The sequence below is a fragment of the Bubalus bubalis genome, chromosome 9, assembly GCF_019923935.1.
Source record: "Bubalus bubalis isolate 160015118507 breed Murrah chromosome 9, NDDB_SH_1, whole genome shotgun sequence".
Classification (NCBI taxonomy): Eukaryota; Metazoa; Chordata; class Mammalia; order Artiodactyla; family Bovidae; genus Bubalus; species Bubalus bubalis.
Window position 1 is genome coordinate 31,447,612 of NC_059165.1, and position 26,313 is coordinate 31,473,924.

Genomic DNA, 26,313 nt, shown 5'->3' on the forward strand with positions numbered 1-26,313 from the left:
GAACAGAAAATAAGACTTAGTCTACATTCTCGAACGTGATCAAGGTCACACTGCTCAAAGACATCGATACTGAGATTTAGACACAGTTTAACTCTGGGTCTGCCACTACTCTCCCATATGCCTTTCAGATGAAGCAACAAGCATTTGAGTTAGCCAGCAAGAAGATAACATATCATTATCCACTGAAATGTTATAAATTCTCTTTTTTTTTAAATTTTTTTTTTAAAGCAACAACACGACAGTAAGAAGTATTGATAAAATATTATTCTCAGTTGAAGTATGAAAAAGAAGTCCTGCCTAGGGGTAGAAGAAAAAATGGAATGCAATCTCCTTAAGCTACTGATCAAGTCTTCCAGATATTTATCAACCAAACTTTTGAATACTTCTAAAATGTAAAAGTTTATCATCATAGGTAAATTAAAAGCCTAGGGTTTTCAAAATAGAACCTAAATGGTGCTTTGGGTACAGTGGATAAGTAACTATATTAAGACAATGGTATAAACAGAAATACTCATACATTCTCAATATACTTCAATAATTATAATATACATTAATTGATACAGGTAACCACTTGAGTTTATTGGTTTGTGAGTTTTTAGATCATTAGCACATGTTAAAGTTATGCTATGTCAAATTACACAGAGCAAAAATGTATTGCCCAAATTATTTTAAAGATCATAAGAGGGAAAACTGGTTTACGACATGCCAAAATCAAACCCAGTGTCAAATACATATGTGTATGTGTTGATGTATTTTTAAATGGTTAGTGAAGTTATTTCTATGCTAGATCTGATGGAGAGAAGTGATACAAGCAATTTTTCAAAACTCCAATCTTCCCCCAATTCATTCTTCAACCTTGACCCAAACAGACAGCCTGAAGTACAGAGAAAGAATTTAATCTCGGCCACCTCTCAAGAGGCTTGTACCACTAACTGGAGAGGAGGGCTGTTTGAGGGATGAGCAGCCTGGTGGAACTCTCTGGTACACTGGGCCTTGACTATAGCCCAGAAACTCTGTTTGCCTAAGAAATAGTATTTAGAGAGGGACTCCTTGCTTGGTTAGTGTTCCAGAATGAGAGGTGCTGCATAAAAGTGATGACCTCGGGGAGGGCAGAGAATCAGTGCTGACTAGCCTGGCAATCATATTGACCCTGGAAACTTTTTCCTTCAGGAGTGGGTGGTGGGAAGGTCTTGTAGGAAGGAAGGTTTCCAAGGAGTCTGGGATGGTTGTGAACATGGAGGGGAGTGGGCGAGAACAGGAATCTAGATCAGCAGTGCTGGTGGTGGTGGAGCTCATTCTAGGTTCCATCGACCTTAGTGATTACAGTTCCTATACTGAGAAAGCCTCATAGGTGTGTTGACACCTAAAAGGTTTAGACATTGAATTTCACAGCCTTTGACTGAGGCTGAATGTCTGGTTTTCATTGGTTTACTTATTTATTTGAGAAGTACTCAAACGCATTGGTTTAAAACATAGCTCTTGAATCCAACTTCCTGTATGGGAAACCTGTCTCTAGTTCTTCCTATGTTTGTGACCTTGGATGATTTCTTTAATCTCCCCATGCCTTGCTTTCTTAATCCAGAAAAAAACGGACTAATAATAGTACCCACTTTACAATATTACCGTGGATATTAACTGAGTTACTACAAGTAAAGTGCTTAGATGGGCACCTGATGAAGAAAGTCTCCATGACTGTTAGCCATTACTCTTTGGTGATTATTGTTGTTGTTATTCAGTGTATCTGAAGACTCTATAATAATCCAGGTGAAGCACAGTATTAGACCAGAGCCAGAAGTACATAAATATGCAAAAGCGGAGTTCACATCTAACTTGAGGCTCTTAAGCCCCAGGAGGATGTCTTGTGTATCACACTGCTCTACACCCTAACTTCAGGGTCCAAAATGACAAGCTGATACAACCGGGCTGAGCACTTGGCTGACCTGTATTATTCAAAGTGGCATCTATTTCACAGATCAGGCAGGGACTGGGTTTGCCCAGGGATCGGACCACCGGTCACTTTTGTCGGGTGCATTAACTTTCAGACCACTAGGATGCTATTTAGTGCAGGATTAGTCATTTACTAATTACTCCAGCGGCCACAGACCTAAGGTCAGTCATTTTCTCCCTCCACACCAGGAGAATCCAACATAATAGAAGCCAGACAGGTAATTTGCATTGTCTCTTCTTAGGAGAGACCCACAGGAGGAGGAGGCAGGAGGAGGATTCTGTGTTGAAAGCAAGCAAAGGAGTTTTACTTTGACAGGCATTTCCATAAGCCTCTCAGGGGAACTTGTGGCCCATCTTTCCTGCTGGGACCTGGCAGGTTCTCACATCTGATGCTTGCTGCTGGCCAGCTGGGGAAACCGGACAAGGTCTGACCCCAGCCCCTAATCACTTCTACTAGCTGGCAAGTCTTTTCCCCTCTGAGCATCTGGAGAGTCATCCGACTGTGTTTGCCAAACTTGCTTGCAAGTGAGAAGCGTGTTTGTTTTATGATCGCTGTCTTGGGTTTTAAATAAGAATACCGTAGGAGATGATCCCGCTCTGATCCTTGCTAATGTACCTCTAGGCTAATAAGTGCTGAGATGATCCTCCTCTTTGATTTCATGAATAAGAAAATAAAATGGGAAATGCATGACATTTAAAAAAAATTATTGTTATTACTGAGTGTAAAATTTGTTTTAACCCTCTCTGGAGTGGCTAAGTTTCACACTGAAAATGCTGCTTGCCAGATTGTATCTCCTGTTCCTCCTCTCCTTAAATATGTGCTTATTTACTTCCTGCAGAGTTCAATTTTAGAACCCATCAAAGTAGATCCACTCAGACTGACTACATTTTCATGCATAAATTCATAGATGTCTTCAGAAGGAATTGCACTTGCATATGCAAATACTTCCAATGCCTTTTCATTTCTACTTTTGGCCTGCACAGTTTTTAATTCATGCAAACACATTACACAAACAAATATGGGCTCAATAACAACACAAGGCATGTGTGAATTGTTAATTGCAAAGCGAAGGGTTTGATATGGCCAAGCGACTTTCATTATTATCAGTGGAGAGGAACAAGATTAAACAGGAAGAATAAAGGTATATTTGAAAATAAAATCCCAAGCACTTGGTTTCATTTTATGTAAATATTAATAAGGGAAAAGGTGACAGGCAAATCCACAGTTCAACAATAATCTGGGATCTACAGTTCAGTGCACAATGATCAGAAGCCAGGATGCACCTTTAATGAGACTTAGGAAGGAGAGGCCACATTTTAGCCCAGAATCATGAGAAACAAAAACATATGCAATAATATCATAAAGGAAACAGAAAACACAACAGAAAACGAAAGGCTGTCAACCTTGTTGAATGTGCATCACCTTTCAAAATATCTCAGTCTTGTATGAGAGACACCCCTGGAAGCAACAGGCAGGTATCCTCAGTTTTCAAATTGGAGTTAAGCCTTCCTTTAATTAAGCTGTGATTCCTCAGGTTTTTTTTTTTCTTCTAATTTCCACTACATGCACTTTGGGGTCAGGTGAGAACTTAACAAAGTAAAACACTTGTTGAAGTTACTCACAGATCAAAGACATCTGATACAGAGCAATTTTCAAGCAACCCTCCTCCCCTTGTTTGCAATGTGTTTCATTTACATGCAGTTAACTCAGAAAATAAGAGTGAAGATTAAATAACAAGTGCATTCTTCAAGGGTCTACAAAGGCAGTAGAGATAAAATTTTAACTGTTTCTCCGCTGATTTTGTGGCATGTTTTAGTAAATATAAAAGGTGAAGCTAGGCTAATGGAGGAGCATTTGAGAACATGTTTTTTTAGAACAATCACTGGATTATAGGAGATATACATATATATTACATATAAGTAGTGCTTTCTAAGAAATAAACAAAAGACGAAGTAAGCTAAGCTAAGGAAACTAAGAAACCAGGGATGGAATTTGAAGCTTCTACAGACTGCATGTTTGTGACTCTCCAAAATTTTTATATGAAAACTAACCCTCAATGGTATTTGGAGGTGGGGCTTTTGGGAGGTAAATGAATTACAAGGGTGGAACCCTCATAAATAGGTTTAGTGCCCTTATAAAAGAGGCCCCAGAGAGTTTCCTTGCCCTCCCAGCTGTATGAGGACACAGAACAAGATGGCCATCTATGGGCCAGGAAGACACCTCTCAGCAACACTCAAATCTGCTAGGACTTGACCTTAACCTTCCCTGCTTCCAGAACTATGCAAACTAAATTTCTGTTATTTATAAGCCACCAGTTCCCAGTATTTTGTTATAGCAGCCTGAAAGGAACAAGACACAAGCTAGGGTATCTAATGAAGAATTAAATTAGTTGCAACATTTACTGACAGGGACATAGAATAAGAACTATACAATCAGTATTAACACATGATGCAGTAGACCAGCAGCCGGAACCTTGACCCTTGGCACTGCAGAGCGCCCCTTCCTGGTGTATTCACTGCCGTTTTGCGTGTACACTGGTAATTTTGCTAAGACTTTATGTAAATCACATATAGGGTGAGGCTGGTACACAAAGCATAAGACCTGGAGCCAGCCAGTCAACTTGGACACACTGCCTTTCAACACTGTGCCTGAGTCCAGGCATTCACACATTTACAGCAACTCATCACAAGTGATAACAAAATTTCCCATGGATAGTGACTAAGAAGAGAATGCCAACTGTCAGTGCTTAGGATGAAAACATTCTCCTCCCCAAAGAAATCAAAATTGCATAAGAAAATTATGTTTAGGCGAAAGCAGGTGTGGGAATTATACCAGTGGAATTGGAATTGACCTATACTTCAAAACATTAAAAACATGTGTAACTCAGAATTAACACCACATGTTTTGGGCGGGGGCAGAGAGAAATGAATTATTATATGGGAGGGGAGTGGAGAGAGATTCAAATATGTTTTTATCATTATATGATTTGTTCAAAGAGAATATAACCGAGAAGCTCAATGTGAGAAGCAGGAGAAATCTGAACTCTTAGAGGCTTGTGTCTCGGTTTCAAGGAGAATAGTTTAAAAATCACAGATAATTCCATGTTCCTTGGGACTGCGATCCATCATGGTCACAGGGCTATCCCTCATGGAGCCAAGGGTCTGCTCTCTGTTACATCTGATCAAAACCTACCCTGGTGTGTCTCCAAAAGTAACCAACAAACTGTCAAAGAATTGAAGTGTCTAGGACAGAAGAGGCCCTTCTGTGATCCCCATAGGAATCTGACATGGGTTGACAAGAAGATTGTTCTCTTAAACTAAACTTGAATGGAGACTTGATGCAGACCTGCTTTGCTCCTTGTTTCCACCAACCTCAGTCATCGATGTGCAACAGTGCAAGCCAGTAAGACAGCTCAGACCTTCAGTGTGGTCAGCTCCACCTACCTTGTCTTGGGAACTCGTCTGACTCCCGGTGAACGAGGTCTGTGACTCGGTTTCCATAGTGCATCCTGCTGTCATGATCATAGGCCTTCAGAGTCTCGCTGGAGCTGTAGGACTTCTGGGTGGGCACACGACAGTCTTCACTGTCCAGGGAGGAGCTCGTGTAGCGACACTCCTTGCCACACCGTCCCCTGGTCAGAGAGCGGTGTCGCCGGTCTTTGACATCCATTATCCCAGGTCTGGCAGAAGGCTGATGCTTTCTGAAAAGTCAGGCTGGGGTTTGGGCACTTGTCACTTGGCCACCTAAAAACATCACAGGAGAAAAACTCAGACTATGATTCTAAGAATTACTGCCTTCTGTTCTGATTCATGCTTCGACTTGGATCAAAATGCACAAAGGCAAATTTGGTCGGTGCTGCATCATCTCTTCTGCACACGCTTAATGTATACTTAAACAATCAGCCTAAATAGAATCATTTGACGCAGTAAATTAATTCCCATGTTATTTAGCTAAATAGATTTTAGGGGAAAATAGTAGCAAAATAACTCATATTTTGATTTTCTATATGTGTGAAGACGACATGGTAAGTCTGTCACTCTAATGAAAGATCTTACTATGAAGTGGTTCAGAGAAAAACTGATTTTATCTGACTTGAATTGCTTTCTCTTTTTCCTGCTGAAGGACTGGGGGAAAAAACACCAAAATTAAATAAATACAAATAAAATAAAGATGTAAAAGGCATAAATATATGCTGATAATGCTTTTAATGGTACCAGGTCACACTGGACCGACATAAAACTTGCCTGGCTGGGTATGGAGAATAACAATATAAGGCATTCTTGACAAGCAGTCTTCCTCTGATTTATTTAATGAGCCTTCAGTAAACTCCTCATCTGGTTTATCTTCTTGGCAAATCTGATTCTTGGACACACCTGGTCTTTTCCCTGGTCACCTGCCAACAGGACATCTTGCTCACAGAGGTCCAACTGGCACAGCCACATGGCTATCAACCTAAGCCCACCCTAGCGTCCTTTTCACAGTTGGGATATCCACTGTGGAAAAGAAAAATGGGGAAGAGGACTGAATGCAACAGGTAAGTTGATGGAAAGAAGCCTCTCCAACATATGATCTGGAAACCAGGGAGCCCCCCAGCTTGACACCCGGGACCTAGGAATATAGACAAACATCACTCAGAAAACTCTAGCCTTCTGCCGAGCAAATAAGATCAAAACGCTTAGATGCCTCCAAGTTCCAAATGATAGGCTCTTATTGATTTCATCGGCCATGCAAAATAGCCTGGACCACAGGGCCAGGGCCTAGACAGAATGGAAAAACACAAATTTAATTAAAATGGCAAATACAACCCAAGCCAGTGTAATGATTTTTATCCAGGCTTCTGATGCTCACTGTCTCCTCAATATGTCCGAATGTACTTGGGGAGCAGGTCTATAGTTTGGAGCCCCTCTGCTCTTCTTTGGTTATTTACCACACTGCAATGAGATGCTTGTGTATACCAAGGGACTAGCCTAAATGTGCAGCAATGTGGAAGGCATCAGCCCCAAGAAAGCAGAAGCCAAGTTATCTCTTCCTTGTCCTTTCATACCAAGAGGTCCTTCTGGATGTCAGAAACCCTCCTAATTAAGACTATTTGTGTATAGTATCAAATATTGCCTGTAATCATGAATACCTTTGTTTGACAACTGGCAATAAAAAGAGGGCATATCTGTGGTAAACATCAAGCAGAGTCGAGCTCTTGCTACAGTCACTTATAAAAAATTAATTCTCAGTTTCCTGGAACCTACAGTCTCTGACTTAAGAAGCTGAGAAGCATCTTTGAGAGTCACCAGTCAAGACTCCAGGACCTGCTTAGGGAGCAAAGATGATCAACGTCAGCATGGAAGTTTTGGGGGTTGCACCAAAGATTAAAGTGTCTTAACATTAGTGCAATTTCTAGATGTCCAAAAACTTCTCCCTTAACACCCAACATGTGATCTTAACATTTTAGAATCCATAGTATAGGCTGGTTAAGAGCATGGCTATTGTACTCTTGTTGGATATCAATCTCATCGTGACCACTGACTAGCCAGAGCCCTTGTGAAATTCAGGTTCTCAACCACTGAAAATAGAAAATACGTATTTACAGATGAGAGTATTTATAAAAATTAGATGGGACACTATGGGAAAGCTCTCAATATACTGCCTAACACATGGTAAGGGCTAAGAAGTAGTTTTTTCTTCCTCTGAATGATTAAAAATAATTTTTTGTCTAAGCTAAGTAGCTACAAATTTGCATAAGACAGAGATGATCATATGAATCCCTGAAACTCAAACTTCTAATTATAAATATCAATACTTGAACTACATACAGATAAGGAAAGACTTTTAGTGCCTACCAAGGATGTGAAAGTGAAAGTGAAGTTGCTCAGTCATGTCGGACTGTTTGCCACCCCATGGACTGTAGCCCACCAGGATCCTCAGTTCATGGGACCTTCCAGGCAAGAATACTGGGGTGGGTTGCCATTTCCTTCTTCAGGGGATCTTCCCAACCCAGGGATCAAACCCGGGTCTCTCTCATTGTAGGCAGACACTTTACTGTCTGAGCTACCGGGGAAGCCACTAAGGATGTAGGTTGTGCTAATGCTAAAAAAATCTACTTGCCAATGCAGGAGACAAGATGCAAGTTTGATCCCTGGGTGGGGAAGATCCCCCAGAGAAGGGAATGGCATCACCTTCTAGTATTCTTGCCTGGAAAATTCCACGGGCAGAGGAGCCTGGAGGGCTGCAGTCTCAGTTCAGTTGCTCAGTTGTGTCCGACTCTTTGTGACCCCATGGACTGCAGCATGCCAGGCCTCCTTGTCCATTACCAATTCCCGGACCTTACTCAAACTCATGTCCATTGAGTCAGTGATGCCATTCAACCATCTCATCCTCTGTTGTCCCCTTCTCCTCCTGCCTTGTATCTTTCCCAGTATCAGGGTCTTTTCAGAGGACTCAGTTCTTCTCATTAGGTGGTCAAAGTATTGGAGTTTCAGCTTCAGCATCAGTCCTTCCAATGAATATTCAGGACTGATCTCCTTTAGGATGGACAGGTTGGATCTCCTTGCAGTCCAAGGGACTCTCAAGAGTCTTCTCCAACACCACAGTTTCAAAAGTATCAATTCTTTGGCGCTTAGCTTTCTTTATAGTCCAATTCGCACATCCATACATGCCTACTGGAAAAATCATACATAGCTAGAGTCTATGAAGCTGCAGAGAGTCTGACCCCACTGAACACCCACACAAGGATATATAAGATTGTGTGCTCTAACACTGAGGAGCTACAAGTGTTCTGGGGGAGAAGGGTTGGCTGTTTTGAATGTATTTTATCATTTTTCTCTCCTCTGCTTCACTGTGAGTTTTTACTTTTTAATGTTTTCAGTGTTCCTAACTCATGAAATCCTATCTCCTCTCATTTGCATTATGCTTTGGAAATTGGGCTGACTTTCTACGTCTACATGTATGTGATTTTATTTTACACATATTTTTAAAAATCACGCTCTAAGTGGGAGCCTAAAGGCTTATTACCTATTTATAAAGTACAAGAAATTTAATGTTTGGACATTTTGACGTCTAATTTGGTTGCCTAGTGATCTCTTCCTGCTAAATTTCTTTCTTGCCTAGTCCCTTGATAGTTGAGTTTGTCAGCAATGTCACCTCCAGATAACTGATAGACATTTATATAAAATGAGGTAAGAAAATGACAAATTTTAGCCAAGGAAAGCTAATTTCTTAGAAAACTGAGCAGAGTATACAGGCTGTTGGACTCTAGACATTTTGTATTTATCCCGCTTGTTATTTAAAAATTAATTTCCAATAAAAAAAGAGACAAACCAGCAGAATTTATATTAAAATCTGGGTCCTGAGCTTATTATGGAAAATTACGCAGTCTAGAAATTCCCACTTCCAAAACGATTGAATAAGTGTACTTTTACAATTTTTTTCCCCCACTAGGTATAGCTGAAGACCCTATACATTATATATATAAAATAACAGTAGGAAGAATCTGAAAAGTAGGAATAAGAGACAGACTTACTAGTGCCCTCAGGACCTAAGGAACAAAACTGTGGTGAGTTTCTGAAATTTCTTTTTGCCCTATATATTTCATTCTTGGAGCTAAAGATATTGTCAACCCAGAAACAGCAACAGACTCAGACAATAAAAATTCCAACAAAAGTCTGCTGCCTCTAGCCAGAGGACTTTGAAGGGGGCAGCCTAACAAGAGGGGAAACATTTAGATGTTAATCATCTCACCCTAGCCAAATACCATAGGAAATGCAGTAGCCCCCGCTCCCACCTTCACCAGCAAAAGCCAAGTGTGGAGCCTAGATTTCCATGTTTCTGAGGAAGCAACAAGCCACCCCAGCCCCAAACAGTGGTTCACAGAAGGTTAAGAAGGCAGATAGGACTTTCATGCCTTCCAGGAAGTAATGAGGTCATCTTCTCCTCAGAGGGTGCCAGCCTGGTCTTCCACCTTCACTGGGTGGTTATAAGGTGTCACTCTTCTTTGCTAGGGTGGTATAAGAGGAGGACTAGTGGAGACTCAGGACGTTCATTATTTCCCAGTGGTAATGAGTCCTTCTGCCTATTGTTGTGGGCTATTGGTGCTAGCAGATATCATGTGGGGAGGAGTCATGGAGCACTCTTAACCCTACCACCAGGGAACTATCAGTGGAGGTCTAGTGGCGGACCAGAACTCCCAGCTCTCCTCCTCTCCCAGTTCCTAACAAGGAACTCTCTGCCCTAAAGTGCCAGCAAAGACTGAGTGAAAAACCTGGACTTTTAGGCAAAAGTAGCAATGATGAGGTAGGATCCCTCATCTTACAGAGCAGCGTCAGAGGAAACCAACTATAATAGAAGGTTTAAATAAGACATAGACTCTCATAACACAATACCTCAAATGTCCAGATTTCAGAAAACAAAACAAAACAAAACCTATACCACCAAGAGTTAGAAAATTTTCAAACGGAATGAAGAAGGTTTAATCTATAGATACCAACATTGAGAGGAGAAAGATGTTAGAATTATTTGATATAGATTTAAAAACAGCCATCATAAAATGCTTCAACAGTAATTTAAAGCACACTTTAAACAAATTAAAAAAAAAAAGGTCTCAGCAAACAAATAGAAGATACAAAGGAGACTCCAATAGAAATTTTAGAAGTGAAAATTAAAATAGCCAAAAAAAAATTAATAGATGGACTCAAGAGAAGAATAAAGAGATAGAAGAAAGGATGAAGGAACTTGAAAACTGAACAATGGAAATTACCCACTCTATACAGTTGATTAAAAAACAAACTAAAGAAGAAAAAATGAACAGAGCCTTAGGGACCTACCTACAGAATTAGAACAAAATACTTAATGCTTATGTTATCAGAGTCACCGAGGAAAAGAATATGAAAGAGGGGCCGAGAAAGTGCTAAAACAGTAGCTGAATACATCCAAATTTGTAAACATTCAAGATGCTGAACAAACCCCGAAAAGGGTAAAGTCAAATGCATTTACTTTAAGACATTATCACAGCTAAACTTCTGAAAACTTAAGACAAAGAAAATCTAGAAGGCAGTGAGGAAAAGCGATACCTTACCTTTAGGGGAAAGCAATTTGAATGAAAGTAGATTTTTTTCTCAGACCATGGAAGCAAGATGGAAATGGCAAAACATTTTTCAAATGCTGAGAGAAAAGAAATTTCAACCCAGAAATCTAGATCAAGTGAAAATATCCTTCTAGAATGAAGGAGAAGACATGACATTCTCAGATGGATGAAAACTAAGCAACATTATGACCAGCAGACCTATTCTGAATTAATGTTGAAAGAAGTATTCCTCTAAAACAGAAGGGGGGAAAAAATCTTGGAAATAATGAAAAAAAAAAAAGAAAGAATATATATGCTTAGTGAAAATATTAATAAAGACCAAAGACTCCCTCCTTTTGAGTTTTCCAAATTACTTTTAATGGTTGAAGTAAAAATTATAAAATTGTCTGATGAGGTTTTAAATATGTAGAGGTCATATTTAAGAAATGATATTATAAATGAGAAGGGTAAAAATATATAAAGGGAGGTAGGGTTTCCACAATATAACTGGTAAAGTGATGAAAGCAGTAAACTGGGATAAGACATGTAGGTATAATGTAACAGCTAAAAAGACTATACAAAAGGATGCACTCAAAAACACTGTAGTTTTTGAACATGGAGTTCAAAAAAAATGTTCAATAAACCACAGAAAAGTAGGAAGAAGAAAAGTGAAAAATGAAAAATAGAACAAGAGCATGAATAGAAAACAAAGAGTAAAATGGCATAATTAAGCCCTAAAATAACAATAATTATATTAAATGTAAGTGATCTAAATACACAAATTAAAAAATAGAGATCTTCAGAACGAATTAGAAAATACAACCCACTTCATATTGTCAACAAGTAAGTAAATTTAAATATAACATTGCAGGCATGTTGAAAATAAAACGAAGAAAAAAGAGATATAAAGTTAACATTAACAAAAAGAATGCAGCAGTGACTATTTATATTAGATAAAGTCTACTTCATAGGCAAAGAAAATTATCAGAGATAGAGAGGGGCATTATATAATGATAAAAGGACCAATCTTCCAAGAAGTTGCAATTCTAAATATATATGTACAAAACAACAAACAAACAAACAAACAAAACTGCAAAGTATATTAAGCAAAAAGTAACAGAATTGAAAAGAAAAATATATAAATCCATAAACAGAGTAGGACCTTTAAATACCAGAATTCAACAACTAGAAAATCAAGACAGATACAGAAGAATCCCAAAACACCATCAACCAACAAGCCCTATTTAACACTTACAGACTGTTCCTCCGAACAACAGCAGATCGTCACATCCTTAAGTACCCAAGTAACATAGCCTGGATTGTAAAACAAATCTCAAACTAAAGTCATACATAGTATGTTCTCTTACCACAATGGACTCAAACTACATCAGTAATAGATGAGAAGAAAATATCTAAACACTTAAAAACTAAACAACAATTTTCTAAATAATACATGGACAAAAGATCATACAAAATCAAAATATACATTAAAGTAAAGGAAAAAGGAAATATATCAGAATTTGTAAGAAACTACAAAAACTCTGCTGAGAGAGAAATTTACAAACTGAACACATTCATTGGAAAACAGGAAAATTCTCAAATCAATAATCAAAGCCTCCAGATTCTAGTAAAAGAAGGAAATACTAAAACTAAAAGTGAGAAGGAAGAGATTAATAAAGAACCAAATTAAATTAAACTGTATGGCACCCCACTCCAGTACTCTTGCCTGGAAAATCCCATGGACAGAGGAGCCTGGTAGGCTGCAGTCCATGGGGTCGCTAAGAGTCGGACACGACTGAGCGACTTCCCTTTCACTTTTCACTGTCACGCACTGGAGAAGGAAATGGCAACCCACTCCAGTGTTCTTGCCTGGAGAATCCCAGGGATGGGGGAGCCTGGTGGGCTTCTGTCTATGGGGTCGCACAGAGTTGGACACGAATGAAGTGACTTAGCAGCAGCAGCAGTACACATAAAAACAACACAGAAAGCAATGAAACTGGCTGCTTCTTTGGGGAAAAAAGTCAATAAAATTGACAAACTCTGGAAGAGTGACAAAGAAACAAGACACATGAGATACCACTAGATGCCTTGATGGCGTAAACAAGATTCTTAGGGAGCATTTAAAAGAAATTTACAAGAATAAATTTGACAACAAAGATGAAATGGACCAACAAATCAATTCTAAGACTATGACAATTCCCCTAAAATGAAATATTAGATCATTTGACTAATTTTGTGACAAATATAGAAATTTAATTTGTAATTTTAAAACTCACATAAAAATCTCATGCCCAGATGATTACATTGGATAATTCCATCAAATGTTTCAAGGAGAATTAACATCAATTCTACAAAATCTCTCCCAGAAAATAGAATAGGGAGCACTTTACAATTCATTTTATGAAACTACTAAACATAACAAGTACCAAAAACAAACAAACAAAAACCCCTCCAAAACTAAAGACTAATATTTCCCATGAATATAGATACATAAATTCTCATCTTAGCAAATATAAGTCAACAGTATATAAAAATAATTATACATGTGACCACATAGGGTTTACTCTGGGGATGCAAGGATGGTTCAATATTTTAAAACATCAGTGTAGCCACCACATTAAAGAAACAAAGAAGAAAAATTACTGAAAGTACAAAAGGTATCTGGCAAAAATCCACATCTGCTCATGATAAAAACTCAAACACAAACGGTAGAGGGAACTTCCTCAACTTGATCAAGAGAATCAACAAAAAACCTATAACCAAACCACCTGACCTGCCTCTTGAGAAATCTGTATGCAGGTCAGGAAGCAACAGTTAGAACTGGACATGGAACAACAGACTGGTTCCAAATAGGAAAAGGAGTACGTCAAGGCTGTATATTGTCACCCTGCTTATTTAACTTATATGCAGAGTACATCATGAGAAATGCTGGGCTGGAAGAAGCACAAGCTGGAATCAAGATTGCTGGGAGAAATATCAATAACCTCAGATATGCAGACGACACCACCCTTATGGCAGAAAGTGAAGAGGAACTCAAAAGCCTCTTGATGAAAGTGAAAGAGGAGAGTGAAAAAATTGGCTTAAAACTCAACATTCAGAAAACGAAGATCATGGCATCTGGTCCCATCATTTCATGGGAAATAGATGGGGAAACAGTGGAAACAGTGTCAGACTTTATTTTCCCAGGCTCCAAAATCACTGCAGATGGTGATTGCAGCCATGAAATTAAAAGATGCTTACTCCTTGGAAGGAAAGTTATGACCAACCTGGATGGCATATTCAAAAGCAGAGACATTACTTTGCCAACAAAGGTCCGTCTAGTCAAGGCTATGGTTTTTCCTGTGGTCATGTATGGATGTGAGAGTGGGACTGTGAAGAAGGCTGAGCGCCGAAGAACTGATGCTTTTGAACTGTGGTGTTGGAGAAGACTCTTGAGAGTCCCTTGGACTGCAAGGAGATCCAACCAGTCCATTCTGAAGGAGATCAGCCCTGGGATTTCTTTGGAAGGAATGATGCTAAAGCTGAAACTCCAATACTTTGGCCACCTCATGTGAAGAGTTGACTCATTGGAAAAGACCCTGATGCTGGGAGGGATTGGGGTCAGGAGGAGAAGGGGACGACAGAGGATGAGATGGCTGGATGGCATCACTGACTTGATGGACGTGAGTCTGGGTGAACTCCGGGAGTTGGTGATGGACAGGGAGGCCTGGCGTGCTGCAATTCATGGGGTCACAAAGAGTCGGACATGACTGAGCGACTGACTGAACTGAAGATTATATTTAATGGCGATAGACTAAACACTTGTCCCCAAGGACAGGAATGAGGCATGGATGTCTGCTCCCATCACATTACTCAACACATTGCTAGAAATTCTATTCCATACAATAACACAAGAAAGGGAAATAATATGCATACAGAGGGGATTCCCTGGTGGGCCAGTGTTTAGGACTCTGCATTCTCACTGCCCAGGGCCTGGGTTCAATCCCTGGCCCCACAAGACACACAGCATGGCAAAAAAAAAAAAAAAAAAGCATACTAAGCAGGAAGGCAACACAAAACTGTGCCTCTTCATAGAGAACATGGTTTTATATGAAGAGAATCCTAAAAAACTTATGGAAAATAAGTGAGTTCAGGAAGATTATAGAATACAAGATAAAACATGTAAAAATCAACTGAATTTCAATATACTAGCAATAAATACACGGATACCAAAATTCAAAGTACAATGCTATCTATAATTTACAAAAAAAAAGAAAAATACTTAGATGTAAATCTGACAAAATGTGTACAGAAATGGTAAACTGAAAAGTAAACACCTTTTTGATGAAAGAAATTAATTCTAACTAAATGAAGAGACATGTTGTGTTCATGATTTGGAAGAATCATTATAGGAAAAAATACTAATTTTCTCTAGACTGAGATATACATTGAAATTCATGTAAAATTCCAGCAAAAAATTTTACAGACATAGATGAGATTATTCTAAAGTTTGTATAGAAAGGGGGAGGAACTGAAATAGCTAAAACAATTTTCAAAAAGAAGTGGAAGAAATCATCCTACCCAATTTCAAGACTTCTATATAGCTACAGTAACAGTACTTTGTGGTATTAGCATAGCGAACAGACACATAAATGTGAATTGAAGAGAATAAAATAAATAACCCAAAGACAGACACAAAAATCATGGCCAATAGAATTTTTACTAATGCAAAAGTAATTCAATGGATAACAGTTTCAAGAAATGGTTTTAGAATGGGTAGACATCCATAAGTTCCCAAAAAAGAAAAAAAAAAGAAAAGATATTGGCTTAGATTATTCAAAAATTAACTTAAAATGTATTTATTGATATAAAGTACAAAACTTTTATAAAAAGTTTTAGAAAACAACTATAAAACCTTTAGAATAAAAAGGAGAAAAACCTTTAGACTTGATACTGAATGCATAATCCATAAAATAAAACATTAATACATTGAACTTCATTAAAATTAAACACTTCTGCTCTATAAAAAGACCCTGATAAGAGGCTGAAAGGAACATCTACAGACTGAAGGCAGCTATTTGCAAACCATATAGCTGATAAAGGACATATATAAAAATAAAGAAAACATTTCTCAAAATTCAACTTAAAAAAAATCTGATTAGAAAATAGACAAAAAGACAAAGTGACATTTCACCAATTTATTTGAAAGATGTTTGACATCATTAGCCATTGCTGTTTAGTCACTAAGCTATGTCCAGCACTTTTGCAACCCCAGGAACTGCAGCCCACCAGGCTCCTCTGTCCACGGGATTTCCCTGGAAGAACACCAGGGTGGGTTGCCAATTCCTTCTTCAGGGATCTTTCTGACGTAGGGATCGAACCAGAGTCTCCTGCATTGGCAGGTGGATTCTTTGCCACCGACCCACCTGGGAATTGAGACTACAGTGAGGTATTACCACAGACTTGCCATAATGACTAAAATTTAAAAAATAAAAAATAGTGACAACACTAAATACTGACAAGGATATGGAAAAACCCCTTAGACACCACTGGCTTAGGTATAAAATGACACAGCTACGTTGGAAAATGGACAAGCAGTTTTAAAAAACACTAAATGTGAAGTAGCGTACAGTCCCGTCACTGCCCGGTTGGGCACTTATTCCACAGAAACAAAACTTGTGTTCACACAGAAGCCTACACATCAAGGTTTACAGCAGAATGTTTACGCATAACAGCCCCAAACTGGAAACAACTAACTGATTGCAGACCTCTGAGAGGTACAGCACCAGAAAAACCAAATGTCCATCTGATTCGGGATTCTGTCAATTCTGAATACACGTTCAATGCGTGACTGGTTAAACAAGACTCTGGCATACACATGACAGGAAATACTGCTCTGTAATAAAAGGGAATGGGCTACTACTATAAACAAAATCAGGGTGACTCTCTAGAGAATAATGCTAAGTGAAAGCAGCCAATTCCAAAGGTTACATACTTTATGCTCCATTTATATACTGTTCTTCAAATGAAAAAAAATATATAGAAATGAGAACAGACTAATGGTTACCAGGAAAAAGGAAGGAATGAAAGTATGAGGAAAACGATTATGGCTGCCAATGGTCAGTGTGAGGAACCCGTGCTATTGGTGATGTTCTGTGTCTCGGCTGTTTCACTGTCAAAATTCTACATTGACATCAGACTACAGTTGTGCAGGATATCGCTGTTGGTGGAAGTAGACTAAAGGTACCACAGATGTCTCTGTATTACTTCTTGAAATTGTACATGACTCTGGTTATAACTAAGAGCTTGATTTAAAAATTTAATCAGACAATCGAGCAAACCTGGGTTCGAACACCATTATGAAAACAAATGTTTAATTTGGGAGGTGACTTTTAAACTGGGTACCATGCTCCAAAATAGTAGTAGTATCATCGTATCACTCCTTTTGATTTTATAGACTGTCTGCTTCACTTATTTGAAACCCTTGCTTGGCCAATATAGGTCATTACATTTGTGATTTTTGGTACAGAAGAAAAAGAAACAATTTTGTGGTCATTGGAAAGGATCACAATGGGACAGTTATAAGATAAGAAGCAGCATCTGCCAACATATTTCTCATCTTAAAAAAATTCTAAAATAATAAGATATTAGTCTTCCTTTGAATGTGGCTAACTATCCATCCTTTATCTAATAGAATGTATTTATTACTTCCTATGGACAAGCACTCTTTGCCTAGCTGTCCTTGAAAGTGAAGGTCAAACATTCATGTGGGAAAATGCAAGTTTAGAGACTGATTTTAAAAAGTAATTAAAATTGCCTTGAAGCAGGAGGAAAGATGGTAACCAAAATTATAAATCTTTCCCCAAGCCTCTGCCTTTACTGGCACTGAAAAATGGCAATCAATGGATGGAACTGCCTCTGCCAGCTTGTTCCTGCTATGCTGAGCTTTTATTCTGTTACATTCCACATTTCCTCCCTTGAAGAGTGTTCACACTGCTTTTTTCATCAGTTGCCTAAGTGGGTTCCATCACTTTAGCAGAAAAGACTACAGAGATCTTGCCTGCAAGCCTTTGTCTAATTAACTAATCCTATGAGCTGTAACACTGTTCACTATTAACTTTTCAGATTATCCTACTACATAAGGGGGTTGACTTGTTAATCACTGACAGCCCATTTGAGGGGGGTGTGTGTGTGTGTGTGTGTGTGTGTTGTACCTGTGTGGGTATGCAAATATGTGCAATGAATGATGCATAGGTGGACTTGACGTGTGTCTAAGGGAGAGCTACAATTTCTCTGTGACAACCAATCCTGCAGGCAGTTGTTTAAACTTGCCTCACCCTCATCAATGGTCTTTGATCACACTCTGGGAGTTGTTTCATTGTGCTTGAATATCTGTATCTTATAAATTGACTGCAGAGCTCTGAGAGGTATGGTAAAAGGAAAACCAAAAATCCATCAGATATGGGACACTGTCAATGCTGAATACACATCACTTTGGCCAATTTTCTTCCTCATTTCAAATTATGATACATCATGGAAGCAGTTTGTCCACAAGGGTATTTGGAGAAGGGTCAGTGCGTGCGGTGCTTGTTTCCTAATATGAGCTGGTATCACAGATATTTTAGAAATCCAGTAAAAAATTTCATTATATAAGCACATTTTTGTTTTTTAAAAATGTATCTTTAAAAGCTCAACCTGAAAGCTTCTATAAAATATCTTTCTTCCTCCTGATAACATGTTAATTGGATTGTCTACTTGTTTTTTAAATAATGCAGGTATCATGCTTCTGTGTTTAAGAAGATGTAATGGGTAATGCACGGTCCTTTTATCCTTAACTCCTCTGCAAATTTTGTCTATTACCAAAAGCAGAAATGCTAAGTCAACCTAAAAACAGTGCATTCACAGATTCCTTTCCTCTGTACTAGAACTCCTCTGTGAAAGTGCTTTATTTTAAAACCTTTACAGCACCAAATGAAATATAATACAGAAGTCATCCATAAAAGAGAGAGGAGGGGGGAGTCTGAGTCACACTCATTCAGCCTTCCCTACCCCCAGATAGCACTGTAAAGGACACAGTGTGAAAACCAGACTGTGTCCTGGAAGATTTCCAGTCTCTCCTCTTAGGAACATTTAAGAACAAGTCTGAACACAGATATACTCCAAAATATCTCAAGACTGACTATCCCTGTGACCTCTGAACGGACCAGGGAAAATCTGGTTTCAAATCGGCAAAAGTGGAAGATGGTGCCCTCGTAATTTAATGCACTAGTAAATAAGAGGTCAAAGGCAATTTGCTTTCTGCTCCCCTGTGCTGTTCTATTGATATGTCTGGGGATAAAAAGCCAACTCTGGTTAATGTCCAGAGCAAGAAAGGATAAGCAAATTCACAATTGTACTTTGCTCTCTAGCTTCAGAGAGACATGTTGCTGCTTTTTAGAATCTGTTAGGGTCCCTGGAGCCGTTTGTGTAGGAAATGGTGAGATAGGTCCCCAGATCTGCTGTCTATAAATTTGATGAATTGTGAAATGCAATGCCATTCCTCCATGCTAGAAGCCCCTAGGACCTAGAGCCATAGAGGGGCAGAAATGCACCCTGTAAGCCGAAATATTTGTGATCATGGTCCAACCTTGTGTGTTTGTGTCTTTTTTTACTTGAATAGCAATGAGAAGTCAAAAGTCTATGTCGGACTGGTATTTAGTCTAATTCCACACCCTTTTTTCCCTCTCTCCAGTCCAAGCTGTTTAACATTCACAAAAGTCAGCCTGGCTACACCCCCTGCTAAAATTTCAATATGAAATGTGGAAGTTTACTGAAGCCTTTGCTCTTCAGCTCCGCCTTCCCCACACGTGGGCCCCTCTGCTCTCTTCCCGTGTTCCTCTCTGCCTCCTGAGATCAGGAGCTGAACAGATGGCTGCACCTTAGGCACTGGCTAAGTAACCGTAACTGGAAAGACGGTCCCTCCCCTCCTCCTCCCCGCCAGGCAGAGCTCAGAGAGCCAGCAGAGCAGGCCTGGAGCCTGCAGCCTCCAAACCTAATGAGGGCAAGCAGTGAGCACCCGCTTCCCGTCTTGTTGAGTGTGCCTGTGTATTGATACATGAGACTGAAATCAGCATCAAATTATCACAAGGAGAGAAGGGTGTTCGACCACAGGTTTCTAGATGAAATGTAAAAGTCAGTAATTATCAAGCTTCCATGTAATGAATGCCTACAAAGTGCCACGTCTTGAGTTCGACTCCTTATATAAGTTGTCACTCATTTTGACATCCTGAAACATGCTTATACTTACCCATGTTTTGGAGGTGGGGAAATGGAGACTCTAGGAGGTTAAGTGACTTGCTAACTCCACACACCCAATAAATGTTCATGCAGAGATTAGGAATGAGAGTTATCCAAGCTCTGCCTTCATTACAAAACTCAGTTATGCTACTTCTGAGTATTTATCCAAAGAATATGAAAACACTAATCTGAAAAGATATCTGCACCCTCATGTTCATCTGCGCATAATTTACAAGAGCAAAGACTGGAAACAACCTAAGAGCCCATCAACAGAGGAGTGAATAAAGGAGTTGTGGAATGCATACATATAATGGAAAACTATTCAGACATAAAAAGGATGAAAGCTTGCCATTTATGACAACAGGAATGGGTCTTGAGGGTATTATGCTAAATAAAAATGTCAGACAAAGAAAGGCAAATACAGTATGATTTCATTCAGATGTGGAATATTAAAAAAAAAATGAATGAGCAAGCAAAAACTAAGATTTGGGGGACGGGTCTACAGCACATCAAAATGTGGAAAATTCTTAAAGAGATGGGAGTACAAGACCACCTTACCTGCCTCCTGAGATATCTGTATGCAGGTCAGGAAGCAACAGTTAGAACCGGACATGGAACAACAGACTGGTTCCAAATTGGGAAAGGAGTACGTCAAGGCTGTATATTATCCCCCTGCTTATTTAACTTCTATGCAGAGTACATCATGTGAAATGCCGGGCTGGATGAAGCAACCACAAACTGCAATCAAGCTTCCTGGGAGAAATATGAATAACCTTACATACGCAGATGACACCACCCTTATGGCAGAAAGGAAAGAAGAACTAAAGAGCCTCTTGATGAAACTGAAAGAGGCGAGTGAAAAAGCTGGTTTAAAATTCAACATTCAAAAAAACTATCATGACATCCGGTCCATCACTTCATTTGAGACAAATAGATGGGGAAACAGTGGAAACAGTGACAAACTATTTTGGGGGGCTCCAAAACCATTGCAGATGGTGACTGCAGCCGTGAAATTAAAAGACGCTTGCTCCTTAGAAGAAAAGCTATGACCAACCTAGACAGCATATTAAAAAGCAGAGCTATCTAGTCAAAGCTACAGTTTTTCCAGTAGTCATGTATGGATGTGAGGTTTGGACTATAAAGAAAGCTGAGTGTCAAAGAATTAATGCTTTTGAACTGTGGTGTTAGAGAAGACTCTTGAGAGTCCCTTGGACTGTGAGGAGATCAAATCCTAAAGGAGAATGAGTCCTGAATATTCATTGGAAGGACTAATGCTGAATCTGAAACTCCAATATTTTGGCCACCTGATGTGAAGAACTGACTCATTGGAAAAGACTCTGATGCTGGGAAAGATTGAATGCAAGAGGAGAAGGAGATGACAGAGGATGAGGTGGTTCGATGGCATCACTGACTCGATGGACATGAGTTTGAGTAAGCTCCAGGAGTTGGTGATGGACAGGGAAGCCTAGAGTGCTGCAATCCATATGGTTGCAAACAGCTGGACAGGACTGAGCGACTGAACTGAACCTACAGCACAATCTGCATTCATATTTTTGTTATGAACTTGATTGCATAATGTGAGAGCATGGAGTCAATATTACTATTTTACTCTTACGAGAAAGTAAATAACATTCATGAAGACTCAGCTTCAATGATGACATGATATGATACTAAGGTACAAAATCCAGAAAGGGATGAAAGCAAAGAGAAATTTTCTCAGTATCTAAGTTCTTTCTTGAGGGCAGGGACCTTGTCTCCTGTCAGTGAATCTACTTCCAGGATTGGATACATTGCAGAGAACCTGATAACATGCAGGGCATGGTGGGGCTCCTGGTTACAAGGCTTTTCTCTGTTCCCCATTTCTTTGATTATAGAAAGCAGCCTTCATTTAGCCTCCATGACCTTTCCTGAGTTCCAATGGATAGATTCAAGCAATTGTTAATTAGGGAACGTAGGGAATGTGAGACCAGAAAGAAACAGTCAAGAGCAGCCATGGGACAATGTCCTGCTTCCCCATCTAAGGATGCACAGAACACTATCTTTGAGCTCTTTTGCAGACACTGAAACCCCCTCCAGGTGGGAGAAGTTATGGTATGCTGCCCACAAGCATGTAAACTCGGACTAGTTAAACCTGAAAATGTTGACTCCTACTTACCTTACCACCAACCCATCAGAAAAATGTCCATGAGCTTGTTAGGGGAAGCACACTGATTGAAACTGCTCACCCTGGCCAGGCACCATTTGAATGAGTTGTTTTATGACAGGAGATCCTGATAAGGAATACGGAACTAATAAGCCACCACTAACTGGAAGAGTTCGGGAAAGGTTGAAAGGAGACACCGGTTGTCTGTCCACTTCCCAGAATCTCTCTCACTAGCATCCATTTTGGCTGAGCAATTTGTGCGCCACCAGGAAAGACTCTGAATTAGAATGATTGGCCAAAGACCACCCGCAAACTAATCCCATCACCATAAACCTGAGACTGCGAGCCACGTGGCAGAGCAGTTCTCCTGGGTTCCCTAACCCTACTGCTCTCCACCCAGGTGCCCTTCCCAATAAAATCTCTTGCTTTGTCAGCACATGTCTCCTTGGACAATTCTTTTCCGAGTGTTAGAAAAGAGCCCAGTTTCGGGCCCTGGAAAAGGTCCCCTTTCCTGCAACAAGCTGATCACACGCTCTTTTACTATAAAACTTGTCACTATTTTCCCCAAGTTGAGACACGTTGTTTTGAGGGCATGAGCCCTCTGTGTTCCCCTCTGCCCGGCAAAGCAATAAAGCTATCCTTTTCTTCTTCACCCAAAAACTCTGTCTCCAAGGTATGATTTAGTGGTGTAAAGAAAAGCTGAGCTTTTGGCATCAAACCCACCTCTGATGCTGCTAAGTCACTTCAGTCATGTCCAACTCTGTGCGACCCCATAGACGGCAGCCCACCAGGTTCCGTCGTCTCTGGGATTCTCCAGGCAAGAACACTGGAGTAGGTTATCATTTCCTTCTCCAATGCATGAAAGTGAAAAGTGAAAGTAAAGTCACTCAGTCGTGTCTGACTCAGCGACCCCATGGATTGCAGCCTACCAGGCTCCTCTGTCCATGGGATTTTCCAGGCAAGAATACTGGAGTGGGGTGCCATTGCCTTCTCAACTATGTTTTAAATACCTGTGTATTTACATCAAGGAATCTAAAGAAAAAAAAAAGGGAAAAAATTTTGAAAAATCCTAGCCAATTTTTCTTTAAGTGTTAACTTCCCTGAACATATTTCTTATGTCTATTGTTAATTTGCAGGATTTCCATAAGAATTTTCATATAAATTTTGTGACATAGTTCTTCCTGCTTTGTCAAACAAATACAACGTAAGCATTCTTTTTCAAGGTAGCTTCTGCTTCCTTAAGTAGAAAACAAAGCCTAAATATTGCCAACTGCCTGGAAATTTTTAAAATAGTACTCAAAGAGTAGGAGCTGGCTCCAGATACCAGGTGAAGTCAGATCAGTGGCTTGTCTTTGTGACTTAACTCTGGCTTCACATGGCCATGTGTCAAGAATCAACAAACATATCTGTAAAGATCCAAGTGGTAATCCCCCCGCCTCTCCCCCCGCATTGTAGGATCTATTGCAACTACTTCCCTTTGCCACTGTAGCACAAAAGCCACCAGGGAAAATACCTGAATGAATGGGTGTGTTTGTGTAACAATAAGACTTTATTTGCAAAAACAGCCAGCAAGTTGGATTTGACCCTCAGGCCACAGTACTTCAACCCTTGCTCTAAGGACAGAGCCAACAAAATCAAGAAGTTTGGTTGCTGTTGTTCAGTTGCTCAGTTATGTCCCACTCTTTGCAACCCCATGGACTGTAGCACACGACTTCCCTGTCATTCTATTTCCTGGAGTTTGCTAAAACTCATGTCCACTGAGTCAATGATGCCATCCCACCATCTCATCCTCTGTCACCCTCTGCTCCTCCTGCCTTCAGTCTTTTCCAGCACCAGGGTCTTTTCCAGTGAGTCAGCTCTTTGCATCAGGTGGTCAAAGTATTAGAGCTTCAGCTTCAGCATCAGTCCTTCCAATGAATATTCAGGGTTGATTTCCTTTAGGATGGACTGGTTTGATCTCCTTGCTGTCCATGGGACTCTCAAGAATCTTCTCCAGTATCACAGTTCGAAAGTGTCGATTCTTTGGCATTCAGTGTTCTTACAGCCCGTCTCTCACATCCATACAAAACTACTGTGAAAACCATAGCTTTGACTATCCAGACTACACGGGCCTTTGTTGGTAAAGTGACATCTCTGCTGTTTTAATATGCTGTCTAGAAGTTTGGAATTCTGGCCAGTTATTAGCTTGAAACTCACCATGCCTCACCAAGTATCTCTCAGAGGAGGACTTCCTTACCAGAAATTTTGTTAACAATGTTGAATTAACACAAAGGAGACATTCATTATCAAAAAATGTTTTGTACTAACCAAAACAATGTAACTAGAGGCAATTGCTTGTATTTAGAAGGTTGCTGATTTGAAATTGATACTTTTTCTTTGGCTGCAAGCCAAAACTGTGCATCTCCAGAAGACAGACTTGTAGTTAACTGCTTTTGTGACAAGTTGGAAATCTGACCTTTTTACATAATATGTGTTTAGTTCTTTCCTGACTGCTCCTGCTAATTACTATTTTGCCAATTCTTTTCTGGCATTTAGATTTGTCACTGAATATTAAAAGCACCAATGATGATATCAAATCATTTTTTTCTTACATCACTGTTTCTCCCATGTTTATGTCTCTATTCCTTAATTTGCATGTCTGAGATCGATGATAATTCATTTACCAATGTCCAAAAATGTTGATAGTTCAGGTTTCAAGATCCAGAAGAATACAATCCCCTGGAAAGAAGCTCATATTCATTCTGGCTGAGGAGGATATTTACCAAGAAGTAAGGGGCAAGAATTTAGGTAATAGCTTAAGAGTTCATTTATCCAAACCTTTATTAAAAGGACTCTTTGTAGCCTGTGCTTACCATTGTAGCTTGGTTGTAAATCAATAGATAATATGAAAGAGGATTAGAAAATGCAGAGCCCAATAGAAAATATGTGCAAATTTAAAGAAAAAAAAACAAAACTCAATAGCATCAATCTCAAAATTATGTACTTGCATTCCTGCATTTCCTAATGATCCCTCAAGGTATACCACTTTATTTTTACAACCATTAGCACTGCCATTCACCAGAAACATAATGCTGTAAACACTTGGAGTTTCAAGGAAATGAAATTCTCTCACATTTGCCTACTACTCTCTGTTGTCTAATATAGTATCAAATGTTACAGCAGTGTAAACTCTTCCATACATGTGGATAAAAGCCTCTGCGGGAGACAGCTGTGATGTACTGCCTGAAATATAGAGGTAGCTTCTGATTTTTGAGAGGGGAATGTTCCCTCCCAAAGCAATTACCAACATCCCTCATGCTATGAAATGTTTGTGTTCTGGTACAACTGCCTGGAAAGTGAATCTGCCTTCTTCTTTGCCTTTGATTAGAAAAATGGAAGGTCATTCTTGTGGGGAAAGAATAAAGGCACAAAGAGGTCATCAAAACCCCACTTTCAACAGATAGATACTCTTTAAGTCCTGGGAGTGGAAAAGAAACCCAGGCTTGATAAATTAATATTGGTTTTCAATAGAGGTTGCTGGAAAACCTAAGTAGTCAGGATTGTGGGAAACATCAGCTGAGGACCCAAAGCACAAATGGCCGGGCAAACAAAAGAAGGGCACACACCAGAATCAGATGTCAGACAGATTCTATCAAACGCCTTCTCAGATGCCCCAGCAGGATAACCTGCAGTTTTCAGTGGGGACTCAAATACAACTTCATAACACTTTATGGAAACAGCAGGATTTTTAAAAAAGTAACAGGTTGATTTGGCCAGCAGGACCAGTTGATGACAAAGAGGAGAGACAACACAACATATTTTGAGGGATGAAAAAAACAGAGCAACATGTTTCCAGTAAACCACCAATGGAGAGATTACAGATGGGACTGGACTGTCCTAATGTATAAAAGGTGATTCACATGTCAAAGGACATTC

General features: G+C 39.5%; 1 protein-coding gene across 1 annotated transcript in view; it reads right to left on the reverse strand.

The window, feature by feature from the left end:
- The window catches only part of TENM2 (teneurin transmembrane protein 2), a 1,791,425-nt gene that overhangs the window by 1,059,696 nt on the left and 705,416 nt on the right, over positions 1-26,313 (reverse strand). The window contains exon 5 of the mRNA XM_044947351.2: positions 5,392-5,691. Within this exon, the coding sequence (XP_044803286.1) occupies positions 5,392-5,617 (226 nt within the window). The 5' untranslated portion in view covers positions 5,618-5,691. The remainder of the gene's footprint in view (positions 1-5,391; positions 5,692-26,313) is intronic.